The sequence below is a fragment of the Oncorhynchus gorbuscha genome, linkage group LG22, assembly GCF_021184085.1.
Source record: "Oncorhynchus gorbuscha isolate QuinsamMale2020 ecotype Even-year linkage group LG22, OgorEven_v1.0, whole genome shotgun sequence".
NCBI lineage: Eukaryota > Metazoa > Chordata > Actinopteri > Salmoniformes > Salmonidae > Oncorhynchus > Oncorhynchus gorbuscha.
The window spans coordinates 4,490,513-4,514,561 of NC_060194.1; the positions used below are offsets into that span (position 1 = coordinate 4,490,513).

Here is a 24,049-nt window from a genome sequence, read left to right on the forward strand (position 1 = left end):
TTTTACTGCTGCTCTTTAATTACTTGTTACTTTTATTTCTTATTCTTATCCATATTTTTGTTAAACTGCATTGTCGGTTAGGGGCTCGTAAGTAAGCATTTCACTGTAAGGTTGTATTCGGTGTATGTGACTAATACAATTTGATTTGATGTACACTCATGCATTAACAAGAAAAAAGGCCCAGCAGAATTTTGGGGATGACATCAGGAAATGGCAGTCAAAAATAGGACATATTTATTTTGGACTGTGTATTAAAGGAAAGCCAGAGTGAAAAACCCACTGACTAGTACTTCTGAGATTTACTATGTAGATTTTCAGATTTAGGTTTAATGATGTTATGGGTCAGTAATCTTTGCAAAGAGATGCCTCTTATTAACTTGGCAGGACATGATGAGGTCGTGGATTCTATCCAATACAGCAACAACTTACCCCCTTAACTCCTTTGAGGTCCCCTTTGAGAAGAGAGTCCAGGGTGAAGATCACATTATGGCTCAAGCTCTGGAGCTGTGGATGAGACAGAGGATGGTTCATTCTCAAAACAACAAAGATTTTATTTCGATGGGAATTTGGCAGCTCTAATCACAGTACTTGAATTTGAGGTGTCATGCACAGAGCCAGTGAATGACAACCAATACACACATTTATCTTTGTGGTTCTTCGATATTGCCTGGCTCAATTGACCCGTCGCTAAGATCTGCCCCAGAATTTTGGCCAACCAATCGCAGTGCTCCAATGGATAGCAACTGTGGTCGACTCCGAAGTCTCGGAAAAAGATCACGTTTGAAACACATCAAAGCCATTGGAGGGCATTACAAAATAGTTTTCATACAAAAACAAATTGTTTAAATGGCTAAATAATTTAATAGGGCACCAGGGGTATTTACTACTGAAATGCAGAACCTGTTGTATTAAAAACACAGTTTGAGACCATTGTGAGGGGATTTCGCATGTGGTTAGAATGTGGCTTCCAGGGAAAATGTTGTCAGAGGTTGCAACAGTAACCAAAGGGGTAGGGCTTAGCGAAGGATCAATTGGTAAGAGAATGGCACCAGCAACACCGAGGTCATGGATTTAATTCCAAAAGGAATCATTACAGACATCCTAGAAATGTTTTCACCGTTTTGGACAAAAGCACCTGCAAAGTGGCATATTTTAATTATATTGCCAGGCTTGCATTTGATCTGCCACTCAGGAAGTTTACAAACACCAAATACATTTCATTTAAATGACATTTAATCCAGGAAAAATTCCCTGTTTTAGGTGTCATAAGGTGAATGCACCAATTTGTAAGTCGCTCTGGATAAGATCGTCTGCTAAATGACTTAAATGTAATGTAATGTAAATTAGGATCACCACTCAATTTTAAGAATGTGAAATGTCAGAATATTAGTAGAGAGAATGATTTATTTCAGATTTTATTTTTCATCACATTCCCAGTGGGTCATAAGTTTAGATACACTCAATTAGTATTTGGTTGCATTGCATTTAAATTGTTTAACTTGGGTCAAACATTTTGGGTAGCCTTCCACAAGCTTTCCCAAAATTCCTCCTGACAGAGCTGGTGTAACTGAGTCAGAATTGTAGGCCCCCTTGCTCACACACGCTTTTTCAGTTCTGACCACAAATTGTCTATAGGCTTGAGGTCAGGGTTTTGTGATGGCCACTCCAATACCTTGACTTTGTTCTCCTTAAGCCATTTTGCCACAACTTTGGAAGTATGCTTGGGGTCATTGTCCATTTGGAACACCCATTTAACTTCCTGACTGATGTCTTGTGATGTTGCTTCAATATATCCACGTAATTTTAATTTCTCATGACGCCATCTATTTTGTGAAGTGCAACAGTCCCTCCTGCAGCAAAGCAGCCCCACAACATGATGCTGCCACAACCGTGTTTCACGGTTGGGATGGGGTTCTTCGGCTTGCAAGCCTCCCCCTTTTGTCTCCAAGCATAACGGTGGTCATTATGGCCAAACAGTTCTATTTTTGATTCATCAGACCAGAGGACATTTCTCCAAAAAGCACAATCTTTGTCCCCATATGCAGTTGCAAACCGTAGTCTGTCTTTTTTTATGGTGGATTTGGAGCAGTAGCTTCTTCCTTGCTGAGCGGCCTTTCAGGTTATGTCGATATAGGACTTGTTTTACTGTGGATAGATACTTTTGTACCGGTTTCCTGCAGCATCTTCACAAGGTCCTTTACTGTTGTTCTGGGAATAATTTGCACTTTTCGCACCAAAGTACGTTCATCTCTAGGAGACAGAACGCGTCTCCTTCCTGAGCGGAATGACGGCTGCGTGGTCTCATGGTGTTTATACTTGTGTGCCATTGTTTTTACAGATGAACGTGGCACCTTCAGGCGTTTGGAAATTGAGGAGGAATCTCACATGCACACCATCTCTCCCAAGGATGAGCCAGACTTGTGGATGATTTCTTTTGATTTTCCCATGATGTTAAGCAAAGAGGCACTGAGTTTGAAGGTAGGCCTTGAAATACATACACAAGTACACGTCCAATTGACCCAAATTATGTAAATTATCAGAAGCATCTAAAGCCATGACATCATTTTCTGGAATTTTCCTAGCTTTGTGACCCACTGGAATTGGAAGTTTACATACACTGTATCACAACTTCAACTGTCCATATGCACGCACACACAGCTGTTCAATAGTTTAGGGTCACTTAGAAATGTCCTTGTTTTTGAAAGAAAAGCACATTTCTTGTCCATTGAAATAACAAAATTGATCAGAAATATAGTGTAGACATTGTTAATGTTGTAAATGACTATTCTAGCTGGAAACGGCAGATTCTTTATGGAATATATACATAGGCGTACAGAGGCCCATTATCAGCAACCATCACTCCTGTGTTCCAATGGCACATTGTGTTTATTTTTTTTATTTCACCTTTATTTAACCAGTTGAGAAAAAGTTCTAATTTGCAACTGCGACCTGACCAAGATAAAGCATAGCAATTCGACACATACAAAACAGAGTTACACATGGAATAAACAAAACATACAGTCAATAATACAGTAGAACAAAAGAAAACAAAAAGTCTATATACAGTGAGTGCAAATGAGGTAAGTTAAGGAAATAAATAGGCCATGGTGGCGAAGTAATTACAATATTGCAATTAAACACTGGAATGGTAGATTGGCAGACGATGAATGTGCAGGTACAGATACTGGGGTGCAAAGGAGCAAAATAAATAAATAAATAAATACCAGTATGGGGATGAGGTAGGTAGATAGATGGGCTGTTTACAGATGGGCTATGTACAGGTGCAGTGATCTGTAAGCTGCTCTGACAGCTGGTGCTTAAAGCCAGTGAGGGAGATGTGAGTCTCCAGCTTCAGAGATTTTTGCAATTCGTTCCAGTCATGGGCAGCAGAGAACTGGAAGGAAAGACAACCAAAGGAGGAATTGGCTTTGGAGGTGACCAGTGAGATATACCTGCTGGACAGCGTGCTACGAGTGGGTGCTGCTATGGTGACCAGTGAGCTGAGATAAGGCGGGGCTTTACCTAGCAGAGACTTGTAGATAACCTGTAGCCAGTGGATTTGGCGATGAGTATGAAGCGAGGGCCAACCAACGAGACGTACAGGTCGCAATGGTGGGTAGTGTATGGGGCTTTGGTGACAAAACGGATGGCACTGTGATAGACTGCATCCAGTTTGTTGAGTAGTGTTGGAGGCTATTTTATAGATGACATCACCAAAGTTAAGGATCGGTCGGATGGTCAGTTTTACGAGGGTATGTTTGGCAGCATGAGTGAAGTATGCTTTGTTGCGATATAGGAAGCCGATTCTAGATTTAACTTTGGATTGGAGATGTTTGATGTGAGTCTGGAAGGAGAGTTTACAGTGTAACCAGACACCTAGGTATTTGTAGTTGTCCACGTATTCAGAGTCAGAGCCGTCCAGAGTAGTGACGCTGGACAGGCAGGCAGGTGCGGGCAGTGATCGATTGAATACCATGCATTTAGTTTTACTTGCGTTTAAGAGCAGTTGGAGGCCACGGAAGGAGAGTTGTAATGGCATTGAAGCTCGTCTGGAGGTTAGTTAACACAGTGTCCAAGGAGGGGCCAGACGTATACAGAATGGTGTCGTAGAGGTGGATCAGAGAATCACCAGCAGCAAGAGCAACATCATTGATGTATACAGAAAAGAGTCGGCCTGAGAATTGAACCCTGTGGCACACTCATAGAGACTGTCAGAGGACCGGAAAACAGTCTCTCTGATTTGACACACTGAACTCTATCAGAGAAGTAGTTGGTAAACCAGGCGAGGAAATCATTTGAGAAACCAAGGCTATCTAGTCTGCCAATAAGAATGTTGTGATTGACAGAGTCGAAAGCCTTGGCCAGGTCGATGAATACGGCTGCACAGTAATGTCTCTTATCGATGGCGGTTATGATGTCGTTTAGAACCTTGGCGTGGCTGAGGTGCACCCATGACCAGCTCTGAAACCAGATTGCATAGCGGAGAAGGTACGGTGGGATTCAAAATGGTGAGTAATCTGTTTGTTAACTTGGCTTTCGAAGACCTTAGAAAGACAGGGTAGGATAGATATAGGTCTGTAACAGTTTGGGTCTAGAGTTTCTCCCCCTTTGAAGAGGGGGATGACCGCGGCAACTTTCCAATCTTTGGGAATCTCAGACGATACGAGAGAGAGGTTTAGCAATAGGGGTTGCAACAATTTCGGCAGATATTTGTAGAAAGAGAGGGTCCAGATTGTCTAGCCCGGCTGATTTGTAGGGGTCCAGATTTGCAGCTCTTTCAGAACATCAGCTATCTGGATTTGGGTAAAGGAGAAATGGTGGGGGCTTTGGCAGGTTGCTGTGGAGGGTACCAGGCAGTTGACCGGGGTAGGGGTAGCCAAGTGGAAAGCATGGCCAAACATAGAGAAATGCTTGTTGAAATTCTCAATTGTAGTGGATTTATCGGTGGTGACAGTGTTTCCTAGCCTCAGAGCAGTGGCCAGCAGGGAGGAGGTGCTCTTATTCTCCATGGACTTCAGTGTCCCAGAACATTTTTGAGTTAGTACTACAGGATGCAAATTTCTGTTTGAAAAAGCTTGCCTTAGCTTTTCTAACTGCCTGTGTATATTTGTTCCTAACTTCCCTGAAAAGATGCATATCACGGGGTCTATTCGATGCTAATGCAGAACGCCACAGGATGTTTTTGTGCTGGTCAAGGGCAGACAGGTCTGGAGTGAACCAAGGACTATATCTATTCCTAGTTCTACATTTTTTGAGAGGGGCATGCTTATTTAAGATGGTGAGGAAAGCACTTTTAAAGAATAGCCAGGCATCATCTACTGACGGGATGAGGTCAATATCAATCCAGGATACCCCGGCCAGGTCGATTAGAAAGGCCTGCTCGCAGAAATGTTTCAGGGAGCGTTTGACAATGATGAGGGGTGGTCGTTTGGTTGCACACCCATTACGGATTTAGGCAGTGATCGCTGAGATCTTGATTGAAAACAGCAGAGGAGTATTTGGAGGGCAAGTTCATTAGGATGATATCTATGAGGGTGCCCGTGATAACTGATTTGGGGTTGTACCTGGTAGGTTCATTGATCATTTGTGTGAGATTGAGGACATCAAGCTTAGTTTGTAGGTTGGCCGGTGTGTTAATCAAGCATGTCCCAGTTTAGGTCACCTAGTAGCACGAGCTCAGAAGATAGATGGGGGGCGATCAATTCACATATGGTATCGAGGGCACAGCTGGGGGCAGAGTGAGGTCTATAGCAAGTGGCAACAGTGAGAAACTTGTTTCTGGAAAGGTGAATTTTTAGGAGTAGAAGCTCAAATTATTTGGGTACAGACTTAGTAATACAGAACTCTGCAGGCTATCTATCTCTGCAGTAGATTTCAACACCGCCCCCTTTGGCAGTTCTATCTTGGCGGAAAATGTTATAGTTAGGAATGGAAATTTCAAGGTTTTTGGTGGTTTTCCTAAACCAGGATTCAGACACGGCATCTGGGTTAACAGAGTGTACTAAAGCAGTGAGTAAAACAAACTTAGGGAGTAGGCTTCTAGTAGGCATGAAACCAAGGCTTTTACGGTTACAGAAGTCAACAAATGAGAGCACCTGGGGAGTGGGAGTGGAGCTAGGCACTGCAGGACCTGGATTAACCTCTACATCACCAGAACAACAGAGGAGAAGTAGGATAAGGGGACAGCTAAATGCTATACGAACTGGCCGTCTAGCACGTTCGGAACAGAGAGTAAAAGGAGCAGGTTTCTGGGCACGATAGCATAGATTAAAGGCATAGTGTACAGACAAAGGTAAGGTAAGATGTGAGTACATTGGAGGTAAACCTAGGCATTGAGTAATGAAGAGAGAGATATAGTCTCTAGAGATGTTTAAACCAGGTGATGTCATTGCATATGTAGGAGGTGGAACAACATGGTTGGTTAAGACATATTGAGCAGGGCTAGAGGCTCTACAGTGAAATAAGACAGTAATCACTAACCAGGACAGTAATGGACAAGGCATATTGATATTAGAGAGAGGCATTCCTCCCGGGTGGCGCAGTGGTTAAGGGCGCGCTGTACTGCAGCGCCAGCTGTGCCAACAGAGTCCCTGGGTTCGCGCCCAGGCTCTGTCGTAACCGGCCGCGGCCGGGAGGTCCGTGGGGCGACGCACAATTGGCCTAGCGTCGTCCGGGTTAGGGAGGGCTTGGTCGGTAGGGATGTCCTTGTCTCATCGCGCACCAGCGATCCCTGTGGCGGACCGGGCGCAGTGCGCGCTAACCAAGGTTGCCAGGTGTACCCTCCGACACATTGGTGCGGCTGGCTTCCGGGTTGGATGTGCGCTGTGTTAAGAAGCAGTACGGCTGGTTGGGTATCGGAGGACGCATGACTTTCAACCTTAGTCTCTCCCAAGCTCGTACGGGAGTTGTAGCGATGAGACAAGATAGTAGCTACTAGAACAATTGGATATCACGAAATTGGGGAGAAAAGGGGGTAAAAAAGAAAAAAAAGAGAGGCATGCGGGTTAGCAAGCAAGCAGATAGCAGGGTTAGCAAAGTTAGCCTTTGGAGGACGTCTGTTTCTGCCTCTTCATGCGGTGACGTTGATAGACCAGTCATGGAATTAGTAGGGTTCCAAGTAGCTCTAGCAGGCCTAGCTGGTTAGCATAATGGGCCTTCAACGGGAATCGCGCCCGAGGGACCTGTTGGGAGTCCTCGGGCAGATTATGTCGGTATTCCAGTCTTAGGGGATCTGCGGGGTTCCATGCCCCATACCGGCTGTAGAAGGGGTCCGGATATTGTAGCCCAGGAGTATACTTCGGTGGTAGCACAGGCGCCCCTCCCGGGCTAGCTTCAAGCTAATTTGTGCTTGCTCTGGGATGGAAACGCTAGCCAGGAGTAGTCATCCGGGATTGCGGTTAGCTAGTTGTGAAAATCCAGATGAAAATGTTCAGTTTGCGGTAGGAATCCGGGGATAAAAATAACAGGTCAACATTCGAACAACATGCTCTGGTTAGAGTCACGTTGTTCGAACTGACGAGAGCTTTCCGAGCTGAGGGTTGATGATGATGACCACTGGCAATGGTTTGCTGACTGATAGCTGGTAGTTAGCTGGCTAGCTTCAGTTGAGGGATTCCAGATCCGAAGTAAATATAAATACTTTAGGGCAAAAAAGCAGATCCACACCACATTGGGTGAGGCGGATTGCAGGAGAGTATTTAGATGTTGAGGTTTAGCAAAATATTTTGAAGGATATGCGATGAAAAAGATATATAAGGAACACGACAGGACAAAGACGTCTGACTGCTACACCATCTTGGATTGTAGATTGTGTTAGCTAATCCAATTTAATAATGTTAAATTGATCATTAGAAAACCCTTTTGCAATTATGTTAGCATAGCTGAAAACTGTTGTTCTGATTAAAAGAAGCAATAAAACGTGCCTTCTTTAGACTAGTTGAGTATCTGGAGCCTCAGCATTTGTGGGTTCGATTACAGGCTCAAAACGGCCAGAAACAATGTTCTTTCTTTTGAAACTCAGCAGTCTGTTCTTGTTCTGAGAAATGAAGGCTTTTCCATGAGAGAAATTGCCAAGAAACTGAAGATCTCATACAATGCTGTGTTCTACTCCCTTCACAGAACAGCACAAACTGAATCTAACCAGAATTGAAAGAGAAGTGAGAGGCTCCGGTGCACAACTGAGCAAGAGGACTGTTGCAGGAATTAAATTGCTCTGTTTTAATACCCAATTAAAATTTTAAAACTCTGTCAATTCATAAGGATTTGTAAGACCCTTATTTTATATTAATGGACAGAGCCCAGTCTTAAAGTCAAACAGCAGAGTTTATTCACGAGAGTACTGAACACGATACAGTTTACCACAGGTTATAAACTGAAAATGATGTCATTAGTTCCAGTACCAACCCTTCTCTTCTCCACCCTGGTACAAAGGCAGTATTTCAAGCCTTCCCACATCGTCTTCCTATCAATTTAATATAATTTATGGCCGAGTCAAGGTCTTCTTGTGCATTCTAGCCAGTCTGAAGATATAGTTAATGAAGATATAGTTAATTCTACCAAGGAAGTGACAGTCATTGTTCTAATTCTTCATTATATTTACACACATTATATTCAGTACTAGGATTAAGAAAGAAAATTCATACATATACAGCAACATAATAGTATTCTGATTAGTACATATACAGTAACATAATAGTATTCTGATTAGTACATATACAGTAACATAATAGTATTCTGGTTAGTCAGTCCTGATTGAAATGTATACATAATTAGTCATTATTGATAAAAATTCCCTTAACAAGGACAAGTACATTAGTGTCTAGTTTGAGAAACAGACACCTCACAAGTCCTCAACTGGCAGCTTCATTAAATGGTACCCGCAAAACACCAGTCTCAACATCAACAGTGAAGAGGCGACTCCGGGATGCTGGCCTTCTAGGAAAGTTGCAAAGAAAAAGCCATATCTCAGACTGGCCAAAAAAATAAATACTTTAGATGGGCAAAAGAACACAGACACTGGACAGAGGAACTCGTGTATATATAGTACCAGTCAAACGTTTGGACGTGAAGACATCAAAACTATGAAATAACATATATGGAATCATGTCATAACCAAAAAAAGTGTTCAACAAAATATATTTTATATTAGAGATTCTTCAAAGTAGCCACACTTTACTCTTGGCATTCTCTCAACCAGCTCCATGATGTAGTCACTTGGAATGCATTTCAATTAACAGGTGAACCTTAATTTGTGGAATTCCTTTCCTTTATCATGTGTTTGAGCCAATCAGTTTTGTTGTGACGAGGTAGGGTTGGTATACAGAAGATAGCCCTATTTGATAAAAGTCCATATTATGGCAAGAACAGCTCAAATAAGCAAATAGACACAAAATTCTGTCACTACTTTAAGACATGAAGGTCAGTCAATCCGGAAAATGTCAAGAACTTTGAACGTTTAATCAAGTGCAAAAACCATCAAGTCGCAAAAACCATCAAGCGATGATGAAGAAACTGGCTCTCATGAGGACCGCCACAGGAAAGGAAGACCCAAGGTTACCTCGGCTGCAGAGGATAAGTTCCTTAGAGTTAACTGCACCTCACATTGCAGACCAAATAAATGCTTCACAGAGTTCAAGTAACAGACACAGAAGATAACCCTATTTGGTAAAAGACCAGCTGAAATAAAGCAAAGGATGGACATTAAACCGGTGGAAATCTGTCCTTTGGTCTGATGAGTCCAAATGAGAGATTTTTGGTTCCAACCGCCACGTCTTTGTGAGACGCAGAGAAGGTGAACGGATGATCTCCACATGTGGTTCCCACCGTGAAGCATGGAGGAGATGGTGTGGGGATGCTTCGCTGTTTCAAAATATTCTCTAAGACCTAAACCTCAACTGGAGTTGTACATAAAGGGTGTGTGAGCATTCAGCAAGTGGAGGAAGCTAAACTCCTAGGAACAGGATGACATTGGATGGTCAATTATCATGGTCAAGTCATATTGACAAAGTTGTTGTGAAGATTGGAAACGGTGTCTGTAATAAATATATGTTCTGCGTTTTTTGACACACAAAACAAAGCCAACACCTAATTTGGCCGCCTTTCCTTCCAGTTCTCTGCTGCCAGTGACTGGAACGAATTGCAAAAATCTCTGAAGTTGGAGACTTTTATTTCCCTCACCAACATCAACTATGTAAACATCAACTATCTGAGCAGCTACCTATCGCTGCAGCTGTTCATAGTCCATCTGTAAATAGCCCACCCAATCTATCTACCTCATCCCCATACTGTTTTTATTTTTATTTTATTTATTTACTTTTCTGCACATCAGTATCTCTACTTGCACATCATCATCTGCTCATTTATCACTCCAGTATTAATCTGCTAAATTGTAACTATTCGCTCCTATGGCCTATTATTGCCTACCTCCTCATGCCTTTTGCTCACACTGTATATAGACTGTATATAGACTTCATTTTTTCTACTGTGTCATTGATTTGTTTGTGTTATTGGCTTGTTTATTGTTTACTCCATGTGTTACTCTGTGTTGTTGTCTGTGTCACACTGCTTTGCTTGATCTTGGCCAGGTCGCAGTTGCAAATGAGAACTTGTTCTCAACTAGCCTACCTGGTTAAATAAAGGTGAAATAAATCAAATTTAAACAACACACAAAACAAACTGTACTAGTTGAGGCTTTGGTCCCATCTTGATTACTGTCCGGTAATATGGTCTAGTACAGCACAGAAAAACCGTGCAAAACTACAGCTGGCTCAAAACAGAGAAGCATGCCTTGCTCTTAACTGCACATACAGAAATAACAAACATGCATACCAGACTTTCATGGTTGAGGGTTGATGAGAGATTAACTACTTATCTTCTAGTTTTTATTATAAAAATTCAAAAATGTCCTATTGTCTGCATAATCAATTAACATTCAGCTCAGACTCCCATACACACCTCACAATTACATGCCACCAGGGATCTTTTCACAGTCCCCAAGTCCAAAACGAAGTCACGGCAACGCAGTTTAATACAGAGCCATGATCACTATCTGTTTATTAAATCCCCTTAAAAAAATCTCACCAGGTTCTTCAGAAGTGCGGACAGGTCCTTGACGAGGCTGGAGAACTTGACAAAGGCGGTTCCTAGATCGGGGTTGTCCCTGCTGATGAAGTTGCTACCAAACTTGTCCAGTGCCTGGCCATAATTCCCTTCATTCTGGACGTGATCTGCAAGTGTGACACAACACATGGAAAAACATGTTCACTCAAAACAAGTGATTCATTAATAACATTTGGGTCCTGGAGCTAAGTATGCTGTCCCTTTCATATTCAACAGACCAAAATATTTTCTTCACATATATGGATATTATATCGTTCTTTATTTGCGGTGGCATTTTGAAAAATCACCTAATATGGCAGGTTAATGACTTTCGAGTTTTTACCATTATGATAACATTGCGCCAAAAGTAGGAGTAGTAACATCAATTTTTTAAATTAGGATAGGATTTTATTAAATTGAGGCCACAGATGCTCAAATCTAAGGTCATTAACCCTTGAAAAATAGCTTAAGTGATGATTAATCATTTCACTCACAATGTAATTTCCCTTCATATAAGTAGAGTAACATCACCAAAAGTATCTGGACATCCGTTCAAATTAGTGGATTAGGCTATGTCAGCCACACCCATTGCTGACAGGTGTATAAAATCGAGCACACAGCCATGGAATCTCCATAGAGAAACATTGGCATTAAATTGGCCTTACTGAAGAGCTCAGTGATTTTCAATGTGGCACCCTCATAGGAAGCCAACTTTCCAACAAGTCAGTTTGTCAAATGTCTGCCTTGCTAGAGCTGCCCCAGTGAACAGTAAGTGCTGTTATTGTGAAGTGAAGACATCTCGGAGCAACAACGTCTCAGCCGCTAAGTGGTAAACCACACAATTGTTTGGTTGCAACACTCATTACAGAGATCCAAACTGCCTCGGCAAGAAACATCAGCACAAGAACCATTTGTCGGGAGCTTCATGAAATGGGTTTTCAATTGGGTTTTTTGTTACCTTTATTTAACTAGGCAAGTCAGTTAAGAACAAATTCTTATTTACGATTGCAGCCTGCCAAAAGGCAAAACACGCCCTGCGGGGACGAGGGCTGGGATTAAAATGTTCAACAAAAATATAGGACAACACACACATCAAGACAAGAGAGACACCACAACACTACATAAAGAGAGACCTAAGTCAATAATAATAATAATAATAATATATGCCATTTAGCAGACACTTTTATCCAAAGCGACTTACAGTCATGTGTGCATACATTCTACGTATGCAACATAGCAAGGCAGCAACACATGACAACACAGCATGGTAGCAACACAACATGGTAGCAGCACAAAACATGGTACAAACACTATTGGGCACAGACAACAACAAAGTGCAAGAAGATAGAGACAACAATACATCACGTGAAACAGCCACAACTGTCAGTTAGAATGAAGAGATGGGAGATAAAACTGTCTAGTTTGAGTGTCGCGGCTCGTTCCAGTCTCTACCTGAAGCGAACTGAAAAGAAGAGTGACCCAGTGATGTGTGTGCTTTGGGGACCTTTAACAGAATGTGACTGGCAGAATGGGTATTGTATCTGGAGGATGAGGGTTGCAGTAGGTATCTCAGAGAGTGGGGAGTGAGCCCTATTGCCGAATGGTAAAGAACATCTAGCCGCTCGACAGCACCCTTACCTGCCAATCTATAAATTACTTCTCTGTAAGCTAGCATGGGTAGGATGGTCACCTGAATCAGGGTTAGTTTGGCAGCTGGAGTGAAAGAGTAGCGAATACGATAGAAGAAACCAAGTCCAGATTTAACCTTAGCTTGCAGCTTGGGATATGTGCTGAGAGAAGGACAGTGTACCGTCTAGCCATACACCCAAGTGCTTAAGGAGGTGACTACCTTAAGCTCTAAACCCTCAAGAGGTAGTAATCACACGGTGGGGGGCATTCTTCTTACCAAACCACATTACCTTTGTTTTGGAGTTGTTCAGAACAGGATTAAAGGCAGAGAGGGCTTGTTGGACACTCAGTACGCTTTGTTGAAGAGCGGATAACAAAATCCAGGGAGGGGCCAGCTGAGTATAAGACTATAACCTGCATATACAGAGGCAGGAAAGGTATGTGAACCCTTTGAATTTACCTGGATTTCTGCATAAATTGGTTAGAACATTTGATCTGATCTTCATCTAAGTCACAACAATAGACAAACACAATCTGGTTGGAAAAAGTATGTGAACCCTTGGATTTAATAACTGGTTGACCCTCCTTTGGCAGCAATAACCTCAAACAAATGGTTTCTGTAGTTTTCTGCACAATGGTCAGGAAGAATTTTGGACCATTCGTCTTTACAAAAAACTGTTTCAGTTCAGCAATATTCTTCGGATGTCTCGAGTGAACCGCTCTCGAGGTCATGCCACAGCATCTAAAATCGGCTTGAGCTCAGGACTGGGCCACTCCAAAAGGCATATTTTCTTCTATTGAAGCCGTTCAGTTGTTGATTTACATCTGTCAAATAGGTTGTTGTCCTGTTGCAGCACCCAATTTCTGTTGAGCTTCAATTGGTGGACAAATAGCATTACATTCTTCTGCAAAATGTCTTGAAAAACTTGGGAATTCATTTTTCCGTCAATGATAGCAAGCTGTCCAGGCCCTGAGGCAGCAAACCATGATGCTCCCTTCACCATACTTTACAGTTGGGATGAGGTTTTGATGTTGGTGTGCTGGGCCTTATTTTCTACACACATAGTGTTGTGTGTTCCTTCCAAACAACTCAACTGTAGTTTCATCCGTCCCACTGAATATTTTGGCAGTAGCACTGGGGAACATCCAGGTGCTCTTTTGAGAACTTCAGACGTGCAGCAATGTTTTTTTTGGACAGCAGTGGCTTCTTCCGTGGTGTCCTCCCATGAAAAGCCATTCTTGTTTAGTGTTTTACGTATTGTATACAGGTCAGAGATGTTAGCATCTTCCAGAGATTTCTGTAAGTCTTTAGCTGAAACTCTAAGATTCTTCTTAACCTCATTGAGCATTCTGTGCTGTGCTCTTGCAGTCATCTTTGCAGGACAGCCACTCCTAGGGAGAGTAGCAACAGACAAGAACTTTCTCCATTTATACACAATTTGTTTTACCGTGGACTGATGAACATCAAGGCTTTTAGAGATACTTTTGTAACCCTTTCCAGCTTTATGCAAGTCAACAACTAAATATTAGGTCTTCTAAGATCTCTTTGTTCGAGGCATGGTTCACATCAGGCAATGATAAAGATCAGATCAAATTTTATGACTAATTTATGCAGAAATCCAGGTAATCGAAAAGGGTTCACATACTTTTTCTTGCCCCTGTAAATGCATGAGAGACCTTCCTACTGCCTGCCTGAGCTATGTTGTTGATGTACATTGAGAAGAGTGTGGGGCCTGGGATCGACCCTTAGGGTACTCCCTTAGTGACAGTTAGTGGCTGAGACAGAAGATGCTCTAACTTTACACACTGCACTCTTTTGGGAGAGGTAGTTAGTAAACCAGGCGAAAGAACCCTCAGAGACACCAATACTCACAATAATGGAGTGGTCTACCATATCAAAAGCTTGGCCTATAAAAATAGCAGCACAACATTCCTTAGAATCAAGGGCAAAAGTGTCATAATTTAGGACCTTCAAGGTTGCAGTGACACATCCATAACCTCAGGGGAAACCAGATTGCATACCAGAGAGAATATTACAGACATCAAGAAAGCCAGTCAGTTGATTATTGACAAGTTGTTCCAACACTTTTGATAAATAGGTCCAAACAGAAATAGGCCTATAACATTTAAAGAATGGTTAGGATTAGTGCGGTCGGTGCGGTCTGCACAACGCATCACCGGGGAGAAACTACCTGCCCTCCATGACAAATATAGCACCAGATGTCACAGGAAGGCAAAAAAGATCAAAGACAACAACCACCCGAGCCACTGCCTGTTCACACCGCTACCACCCAGAAGGTGAGGTTGGTGCATCAAAGCTGGGACAGAAAGGGTTCTCCTTCACCCATTTTAGATGTGTGTGTATTAGGTAGTTGTTGGGTAATTGTTAGATTGCTTGTTAGATATTACTGCACTGTCAGAACCAGAAACACAAGCATTTCACTACACTGGCATTAACATCTGCTAACCATGTCTACATTAAAACAAAAATTTGATTTGATTGGTATTATTGTTATTATTACAATTATTATGATTGTTAAGTTCCCCAGCAAGAAAACCATAGTGAACCTCAAAAGGGGGAACTACTACTTACCAACATCCACAGGTGGAAAAATCCAATCAAATGATATTTGTCACATACACGTGTTGAGCAGATGTTGTTGCGGGTGTAGTGAAATGCTTGTCTTTCTATCTCCAACAGAGCAGTAATATCTAACAATACACACAATCTAAAGTAAAGGAATTAAGAATATATAAATACTTGAATGAGCAATGTCAGAGCGGCATAGACTAAGACAGTAGAATAGGATAGGATACAGTATATACATATGAGATGAGTAATGCAAAATATGTAAACATTATTAAAGTGAAGACAGTTCCATTATTAAAAAGTGGTCAGTGTTTTCAAGTAGCAGCAGCAGCCTCTAATGTGCTAGTGATGGCTATTTAACAGTCTGATGGCCATGAGATAGAAGCTGTTTTTCAGTCTCTCGGTCCCAGCTTGATGCGCCTGTACCGACCTCGCCTTCTGGATGATAGCAGGGAGAACAGGCGTGGCTCGGGTGGATGTCGTCCTTGATGAAGTTTTGGCCTTCCTGTGACATCGAGTGCTGAGTGTGGGGCCCTAGTGTTGAGAATCAGCGAAGGAGAGGTGGTTTCCTATCTTCACCACAAGGGGGCAGCCAGTCAGGAAGTCCAGGACTCAGTTGCACAGGGCAGGGTTCAGACCCAGGGCCTCAAGCTTAATGATGAGCTTGGAGGGTACTATGGTGTTGAATGGTGAGCTATAGTCAATGAACAACATTCTTGAAGTCGGAAGTTTACAAACGCTTTAGCCAAATAAATTTAAACTCAGTTTTTCACAATTCCTGACATTTAATCCTAGTAAAAATGACCTGTCTTAGGGCAGTTAGGATCACCACTATTTTAAGAATGTGAAATGTCAGAATATTAGGAGAGAGAATGATTTATTTCAGTTTTATTTCAGTTTTATTTCTTTCATCACATTCCCAGTGGGTCAGAAGTTTACATACACTTAATTAGTATTTGGTAGCATTGCCTTTAAATTGTTTAACTTGGGTCAAACGTTCCGGGGATCCTTCCACAAGCTTCCCACAATAAGTTGGATTAATTTTGGCCCATTCCTCCTGACAGAGGTGGTGTAACTGAGTCAGGTTTGTAGGCCTCCTTGCTCGCACACGCTTTTTCAGTTCTGCCCACAATTTTCTATAGGATGAGGTCAGGACTTTGTAATGGCCACTCCAATACCTTGACTTTGTTCTCCTTAAGCCATTTTTCCACAACTTCGGAAGTATGCTTGGGGTCATTGTCCATTTGGAAGACCCATTTGCGACCAAGCTTTAACTTCCTGACTGATGTCTTGAGATGTTGCTTCAATATATCCACATAATTTGCATTTCTCATGATGCCATCTATTTTGTGAAGTGCACCAGTCCCTCCTGCAGCAAAGCACCCCCACAACATGATGCTACCACCCGCATGCTTCACAGTTGGGATGGTGTTCATCGGCTTGCAAGCCTCCACCTTTTTCCTCCAAACATAACGATCGTCATTATGGCCAAACAGCCTGAAATCGGACACTGTGGCTGGATTTACAACAAGTGTATCTTTAAATGGTGTAACATACTTGTATGTTTGAGGAATTTTAATTATGGGATTTCTGTTGTTTTGAATTTGGCGCCCTGCACATTCACTGGCTATTGTCATATCGATCCCGTTAGCAGGATCTCTGCCCAAAGAGGTTTTAACTGACTTGCCTAGTTAAATAAAGGTTAAATAAAAACACATTTTAAAATGTGGAGTTTTGTGCTTAGACATGTAGCTTGCTAGCTAGTTAAACAATGAACCATAATCGCAACTCATAACATTATTACCCTGAATGAATCTGCAGGTACCTAACCAAACAGGTTCAATGTTAGCTAGCTAACATTAGGCTATAACTAGCAATTGCAAATGGATCTGAGATACAAATAATAGAACTACACAGATCATACACTTAACATTAGCTAGGCAGCCTACTAACGTTAGCTAGCTAGCTAACAGTACGCTTTAAATTGAAATGAAAACGACGTCCTGACAAAATTAGAAATGTGTCATATTTGAAATTACTCAGGCCCAGAAGCTAAGATATGGATATAATTGGTAGATTTGGATAGAAAACACTAAAGTTTCTAAAACTGTTAAAATAATGTATGTGAGTATAACAGAACTGATATGGCAGGCGAGAACCTGAGAAAAATCCATCCAGGAAGTGGAATTATTTTCATGTGGCTGTTTTTCAACTCAATGCCTATAGGGAATCCAATGAGTTAGGACCCAGATTGCAGTTCCTATGGCTTCCAATAGATGGTTTCAGTCTTTCATTTTGAAAAACGACGAGTAAACAGCAATGTTGGTCAGAGGACAAAGGAACTTAACAGACCTGATTCGGCGTGCTCCCGTCAGCACACCGTTTGTTATTTTTCCTTTCTATTGAAAACAGTATTGTCCAGTTTAAAAAGTATTGATTATAAAGACAAACAACCTGAGGATTAAATATAAATATTGTTTGACATGTTTCAACGAACTTTACCGGTGTTTTTAGTATGCATTCGTCTGCCTGCTGTGACCGCCTTGGAACCATCAGATTACTGAACAAAAACACGCCAACAAAACCGCGTTTTTGGGACATAAAGAGGGACTTTATCGTACAAAACAAACATTTTCTGTGTAACTGGGAGTCTTGTGAGTGCAACCATATGAAGATCATCAAAGGTAAGTGATTAATTTTATCGCTATTTCTGACTTTTGTGACTCCTCTATCTGGCTGGAAAATGCTTGTATGCTTTTGTGTGCTGGGCTCTGTCCTCAGATAACCGCATGGTATACTTTCGCCGTAAAGACTTTTTGAAATCTGACATAGTGTCTGGATTAACAAGAAGTTCGTCTTTAAGGAGATGTAGAACACTTGTATGTTTTATGAATTTTTAATTATGAGTATTTCTGTTTTTGAATTTAGTGCTCTGCAATTTCACCGGATGTTGGCCAGGTGGGACGCTAGTGTCCCACATATCCTAAAGAGGTTATTACGTGTATTACGAACACAAACACCCCTCTATCCTATCAATGGCGCAGTCACATGACTCCCAGGCGTCCTACACCGAACGTTCAATAATTTTTTTTCTTGAATAGAAATGTCATGTCCTAATATGAACCTGCCACAGAAGCCTTCTCCGCAAAGACCATTGGATTTCACCTGATTCACATTCAAGGAGCAGTAGCCAACATTTGCTAGGCAGCATCGACAGTGAAAATGCAGTGTTTCCCCCAAAGGGATCTTTGTCTTGGAGGATTATTGATCCCTTGGGAGATCACCAACCTACTACAGGTCAATATGGGACATAAGGCACAAGCTAAGTTTAAATCTGTATCGAACTGCAGCAGTTAGCTCTAATGAACCACAGCCCCTGCTGACTTCTTCAAGACCCAACAAAGTGTCCTTCTATTGTAAATCTAATGATAAGGAATGTTTTGTATTGTTTCACAACAAAGAATTGTATGAAATTGGCAACAATTACACTTATACTTTATCCCTTATACTTTAAAAAACACATTAGAACCACAAACTATGAACATGTTTTAGCCTTTGTCATCATCTGTTTAGCAAGTGAACCATGGCCTATATAAGTAGTTATAGTGTATATAACGCACCTTCCTTCTCACCCCTGGGGGCCAGTGTCTGACGAGGCATAGTCTTAGCCACTAGTCCCATTCCAATATGTAGCTCTGAATTGTGTAAGCCATCACAGATATTGAGTTAAGTTGAGAAAGGGCGAGGCCATAAGGGAATTGTGCATGTCCTGGCTTTGGGGGTTGGATATCCCTCCAGGGTTGACACATGGGCTAACAAGGGGGCAGCAGTAGACAGATGGGGGTTGGATAGAATGGAACAGGCTAAAGGAAGATTGAGCATACAGCTACAGGTTGAAGCTATAGTAACCTAGTAATAGTCATTAGGTGTAAGCCACTTATAGAACTGTCAACTTTAACAGTTCGACAAACTCACTGCAGTAAAAATGAAGCGGTTGCCGGAATAACATATTGTTGTCCCACCCAATCAAATATTTTTACAAATATTGTGCCCGACACACATTCCATAATTGACAGACATTCTATGGTGAAGTCGTTAATGTGAAAGCCTTGCATCGATTTATATTGGAGGGACACAGGATGACAAAGTATCGTCACTTATATGTGAATTAGAGTTCAGAGCAGAATGCCTTTCAATCCCACTCCCCCAGAGAATATTGTCATCAGAGCCACAATTACTTTACTCATGCCATGTGTAACCATTAAAGACACCAATATAAATTGTGGGGAAAAACTGAGGCGTTGGTACTAGCTGGGAATGTCATTCAGACGTGGGTGTTTTAAAATTCAGCTTTCGATATTTGAACTCCCTCCACTGTGACAGTACACCAGCTTGTAACAAACCAACTTGTTATTGTGCTTACTGCCACATGGTGCACCATGGGTCTCCTTCACTGAGGTAAAACAAGAAAACTTCATTTTGAAGGGTCAGAACTATACACCCACTGTATGTGGTACATGCAGGAAGAAAACCAATAACACAATGTCGACAGTCCCACCGCCACACATACAATTTTTGTGCAGTGATTAATCACATATTTCATGCACTGAGCTAGAAATTTGGGCTTGAAAAAAAAATTGGGAGGCGCAAAACCAGAACAGTTGAGAGGATGAGGCCTTTCGGGGACGTGTAGGAGTATGGACTGAGTAAGAGGACGAGACTACCTTGACCAGAGTTGTAGATGGCTTTCACAGACTTCTTCACCTTCTGTAAAGCAGTCCGGTCTTGATCCAAAGCCTGAGGACGGGGAGATAAGAGAAAAGGGAGATGAGATCAGACACATTTGAAATTCTTCAAGATACAGTGCATCCTTGTATTACCGGAACATGTGTTAAACTATATTTCAAACATAATCTTCAATGACTGTAGAAGTTGAGAGGATCAGCATTTTTCAGAGGACCCTTACAGACCTAAGCAGAAAATAGTATTTTGCAGTTTATTTGATTTTTGAAATATTGCTTGTTTGTAGGTGACCAAATACTTATTTTCCACCATAATTTGCAAATAAATTCATTTTAAAAAATCCTACAATGTGATTTTCTGGATTTTTCTTCTCATTTTGTCTGTCATAGTTAAGGCTAATCTGAAGATGGTGCTGGCTAAAGCTAAAACTGGCGAGTGTAGAGAGTATAGAGATATTGTTATCCACGTCAGCACCAACGATGTTAGGATGAAACAGTCAGAGATCACCAAGCGCAACATAGCTTCTGCGTGCATATCAGCTAGAAATATCAGCTAGAAAGATGTGTCGGCATCGAGTAAATTTGTCTCTGGCCCCCTGCCAGTTAGGGGGAGTGATGAGCTCTACAGCAGAATCTCACAACTCAATCGCTGGTTGAAAAGTGTTTTCTGCCCCTCCCAAAAGATAGAATTTGTAGATAATTGGCCCTCTTTCTGGGACTCACCCACAAACAGGACCAAGCCTGATCTGCTGAGGAGTGACGGACTCCATCCTAGCTGGAGGGGTGCTCTCATCTTATCTACCAACATAGACAGGGCTCTATAACTCCTCTAGCTCCACAATGAAATAGGGTGCAGGCCAGGCAGCAGGCTATTAGCCAGCCTGCCAGCATAGTGGAGTCTGCCACTAGCATAGGCAGTGTAGTCAGCTCAGCTATCACCATTGAGACCGTGTCTGTGCCTCGACCTAGGTTGGGCAAAACTAAACATGGTGGTGTTCGCCTTAGCAATCTCACTAGGATACAGACCACCTCCATTCCTGTCATTACTGAAAGAGATCATGATACCTCACATCTCAAAATACGGCTGCTTAATGTTAGATCCCTTACTTCAAAGGCAATTATAGTCAATGAACTAATCACTGATCATAATCTTGATGTGATTGGCCTGACTGAAACATGGCTTAAGCCTGATGAATTTACTGTGTTAAATGAGGCCTCACCTCCTGGCTACACTAGTGACCATATCCCCCGTGCATCCCGCAAAGGCGGAGGTGTTGCTAACATTTACGATAGCAAATTTCAATTTACACAAAAAAATGACGTTTTCGTCTTTTGAGCTTCTAGTCATGAAATCTATGCAGCCTACTCAATCACTTTTTATAGCTACTGTTTACAGGCCTCCTGGGCCATATACAGCGTTTCTCACTGAGTTCCCCGAATTCCTATCGGACCTTGTAGTCATTGCAGATAATATTCTGATCTTTGGTGACTTTAATATTCACATGGAAAAGTCCACAGACCCACTCCAAAAGGCTTTCGGAGCAATCATCGATTCAGTGGGTTTTGTCCAACATGTCTCTGGACCCACTCACTGTCACAGTCATACGCTGGACCTAGTTTTGTCCCATGGAATAAATGTTGTGGATCTTAATGTTTTTCCTCATAATCCTGGACTATTGGACCACCATTTTATTACGTTTGCAATTGCAACAAATAATCTGCTCAGACCCCAACCAAGGAACATCAAAAGTCATGCTATAAATTCACAGACAACACAAAGATTCCTTGATACCCTTCCAGACTCCCTCTGCCTACCCAAGGACCCCAGAGGACAAAAATCCGTTAACCACCTAACTGAGGATCTCAATTTAACCTTGCGCAATACCCTAGATGCAGTTGCACCCCTAAAAACTAAAAAAATGTCTCATAAGAAATTAGCTCCCTGGTACACAGAAAATACCCGAGCTCTGAAGCAAGCTTCCAGAAAATTGGAACGGAAATGGCGCCACACCAAACTGGAAGTCTTCCGACTAGCTTGGAAGGAAGGTACCGTGCAGTACCGAAGAGCCCTTACTGCTGCTCGATCATCCTATTTTTCTAACTTAATTGAGGAAAATAAGAACAATCCGAAATTCCTTTTTGATACTGTGGCAAAGCTAACTAAAAAGCAGCATTCCCCAAGAGAGGATGACTTTCACTTTAGCAGTGATAAGTTCATGAACTTCTTTGAGGAAAAGATTATGATTATTAGAAAGCAAATTACGGACTCCTCTTTAAACCTGCGTATTCCTCCAAACCTCAGTTGTCCTGAGTCTGCACAACTCTGCCAGGACCTAGGATCAAGAGAGGCGCTCAAGTGTTTTAGTACTATATCTCTTGACACAATGATGAAAATAATCATGGCCTCTAAACCTTCAAGCTGTATACTGGACCCTATTCCAACTAAACTACTGAAAGAGCTGCTTCCTGTGCTTGGCCCTCCTATGTTGAACATAATAAACGGCTCTCTATCCACTGGATGTGTACCAAACTCACTAAAAGTGGCAGTAATAAAGCCTCTCTTGAAAAAGCCAAACCTTGACCCAGAAAATAAAAAAAAACTATCGGCCTATATCGAATCTTCCATTCCTTTCAAACATTTTAGAGAAGGCTGTTGCACAGCAACTCACTGCCTTCCTGAAGAGAAACAATGTATACGAAATGCTTCAGTCTGGTTTTAGACCCCATCATAGCACTGAGACGGCACTTGTGAAGGTGGTAAATTACATTTTAATGGCATCGGACCGAGGCTCTGCATCTGTCCTCGTGCTCCTAGACCTTAGTGCTGCTTTTGATACCATCGATCACCACATTCTTTTGGAGAGATTGGAAACCCAAATTGGTCTACACGGACATGTTCTGGCCTGGTTTAGATCTTATCTGTCGGAAAGATATCAGTTTGTCTCTGTGAATGGTTTGTCCTCTGACAAATCAACTGTAAATTTCGGTGTTCCTCAAGGTTCTGTTTTAGGACCACTATTGTTTTCACTATATATTATACCTCTTGGGGATGTTATTCGAAAACATAATGTAAACTTTCACTGCTATGCGGATGACACACAGCTGTACATTTCAATGAAACATGGTGAAGCCCCAAAATTGCCCTCACTAGAAGCATGTGTTTCAGACATAAGGAAGTGGATGGCTGCAAACTTTCTACTATTAAACTCAGACAAAACAGAGATGCTTGTTCTAGGTCCCAAGAAACAAAGAGATCTTCTGTTGAATCTGACAATTAATCTTCATGGTTGTACAGTCGTCTCAAATAAAACTGTGAAGGACCTCGGCGTTACTCTGGACCCTGATCTCTCTTTTGAAGAACATATCAAGACCATTTCGAGGACAGCTTTTTTCCATCTACGTAACATTGCAAAAATCAGAAACTTTGTCCAAAAATGATGCAGAAAAATGTATCCATGCTTTTGTCACTTCTAGGTTAGACTACTGCAATGCTCTATTTTCCGGCTACCCGGATAAAGCACGAAATAAACTTCAGTTAGTGCTAAATACGGCTGCTAGAATCCTGACTAGAACCAAAAAATTTGATCATATTACTCCAGTGCTAGCCTCTCTACACTGGCTTCCTGTCAAAGCAAGGGCTGATTTCAAGGTTTTACTGCTAACCTACAAAGCATTACATGGGCTTGCTCCTACCTACCTCTCTGATTTGGTCCTGCCGTACACACCTACACGTACGCTACGGTCACAAGACGCAGGCCTCCTAATTGTCCCTAGAATTTCTAAGCAAACAGCTGGAGGCAGGGCTTTCTCCTATAGAGCTCCATTTTTATGGAACGGTCTGCCTACCCATGTCAGAGACGCAGACTAAGTCTCGACCTTTAAGTCTTTACTGAAGACTCATCTCTTCAGTGGGTCATATGATTGAGTGTAGTCTGGCTCAGGAGTGGGAAGGTGAACGGAAAGGCTCTGGAGCAACGAACCGCCCTTGCTG

At 41.9% G+C, this 24,049-nt stretch overlaps 1 protein-coding gene across 2 annotated transcripts in view; it reads right to left on the bottom strand.

Moving 5' to 3' along the window:
- LOC124009746 (arf-GAP with SH3 domain, ANK repeat and PH domain-containing protein 1-like) overlaps positions 1–24,049 on the bottom strand; it is a 154,475-nt gene that overhangs the window by 89,918 nt on the left and 40,508 nt on the right. For both annotated transcript variants that reach the window (XM_046321892.1, XM_046321891.1), the window contains exons 2-4: positions 20,041–20,113; positions 11,080–11,225; positions 430–504 (exon numbers count right to left, since the gene is read on the bottom strand). In XM_046321892.1, the coding sequence (XP_046177848.1) occupies positions 430–504; positions 11,080–11,225; positions 20,041–20,113 (294 nt within the window). The remainder of the gene's footprint in view (positions 1–429; positions 505–11,079; positions 11,226–20,040; positions 20,114–24,049) is intronic.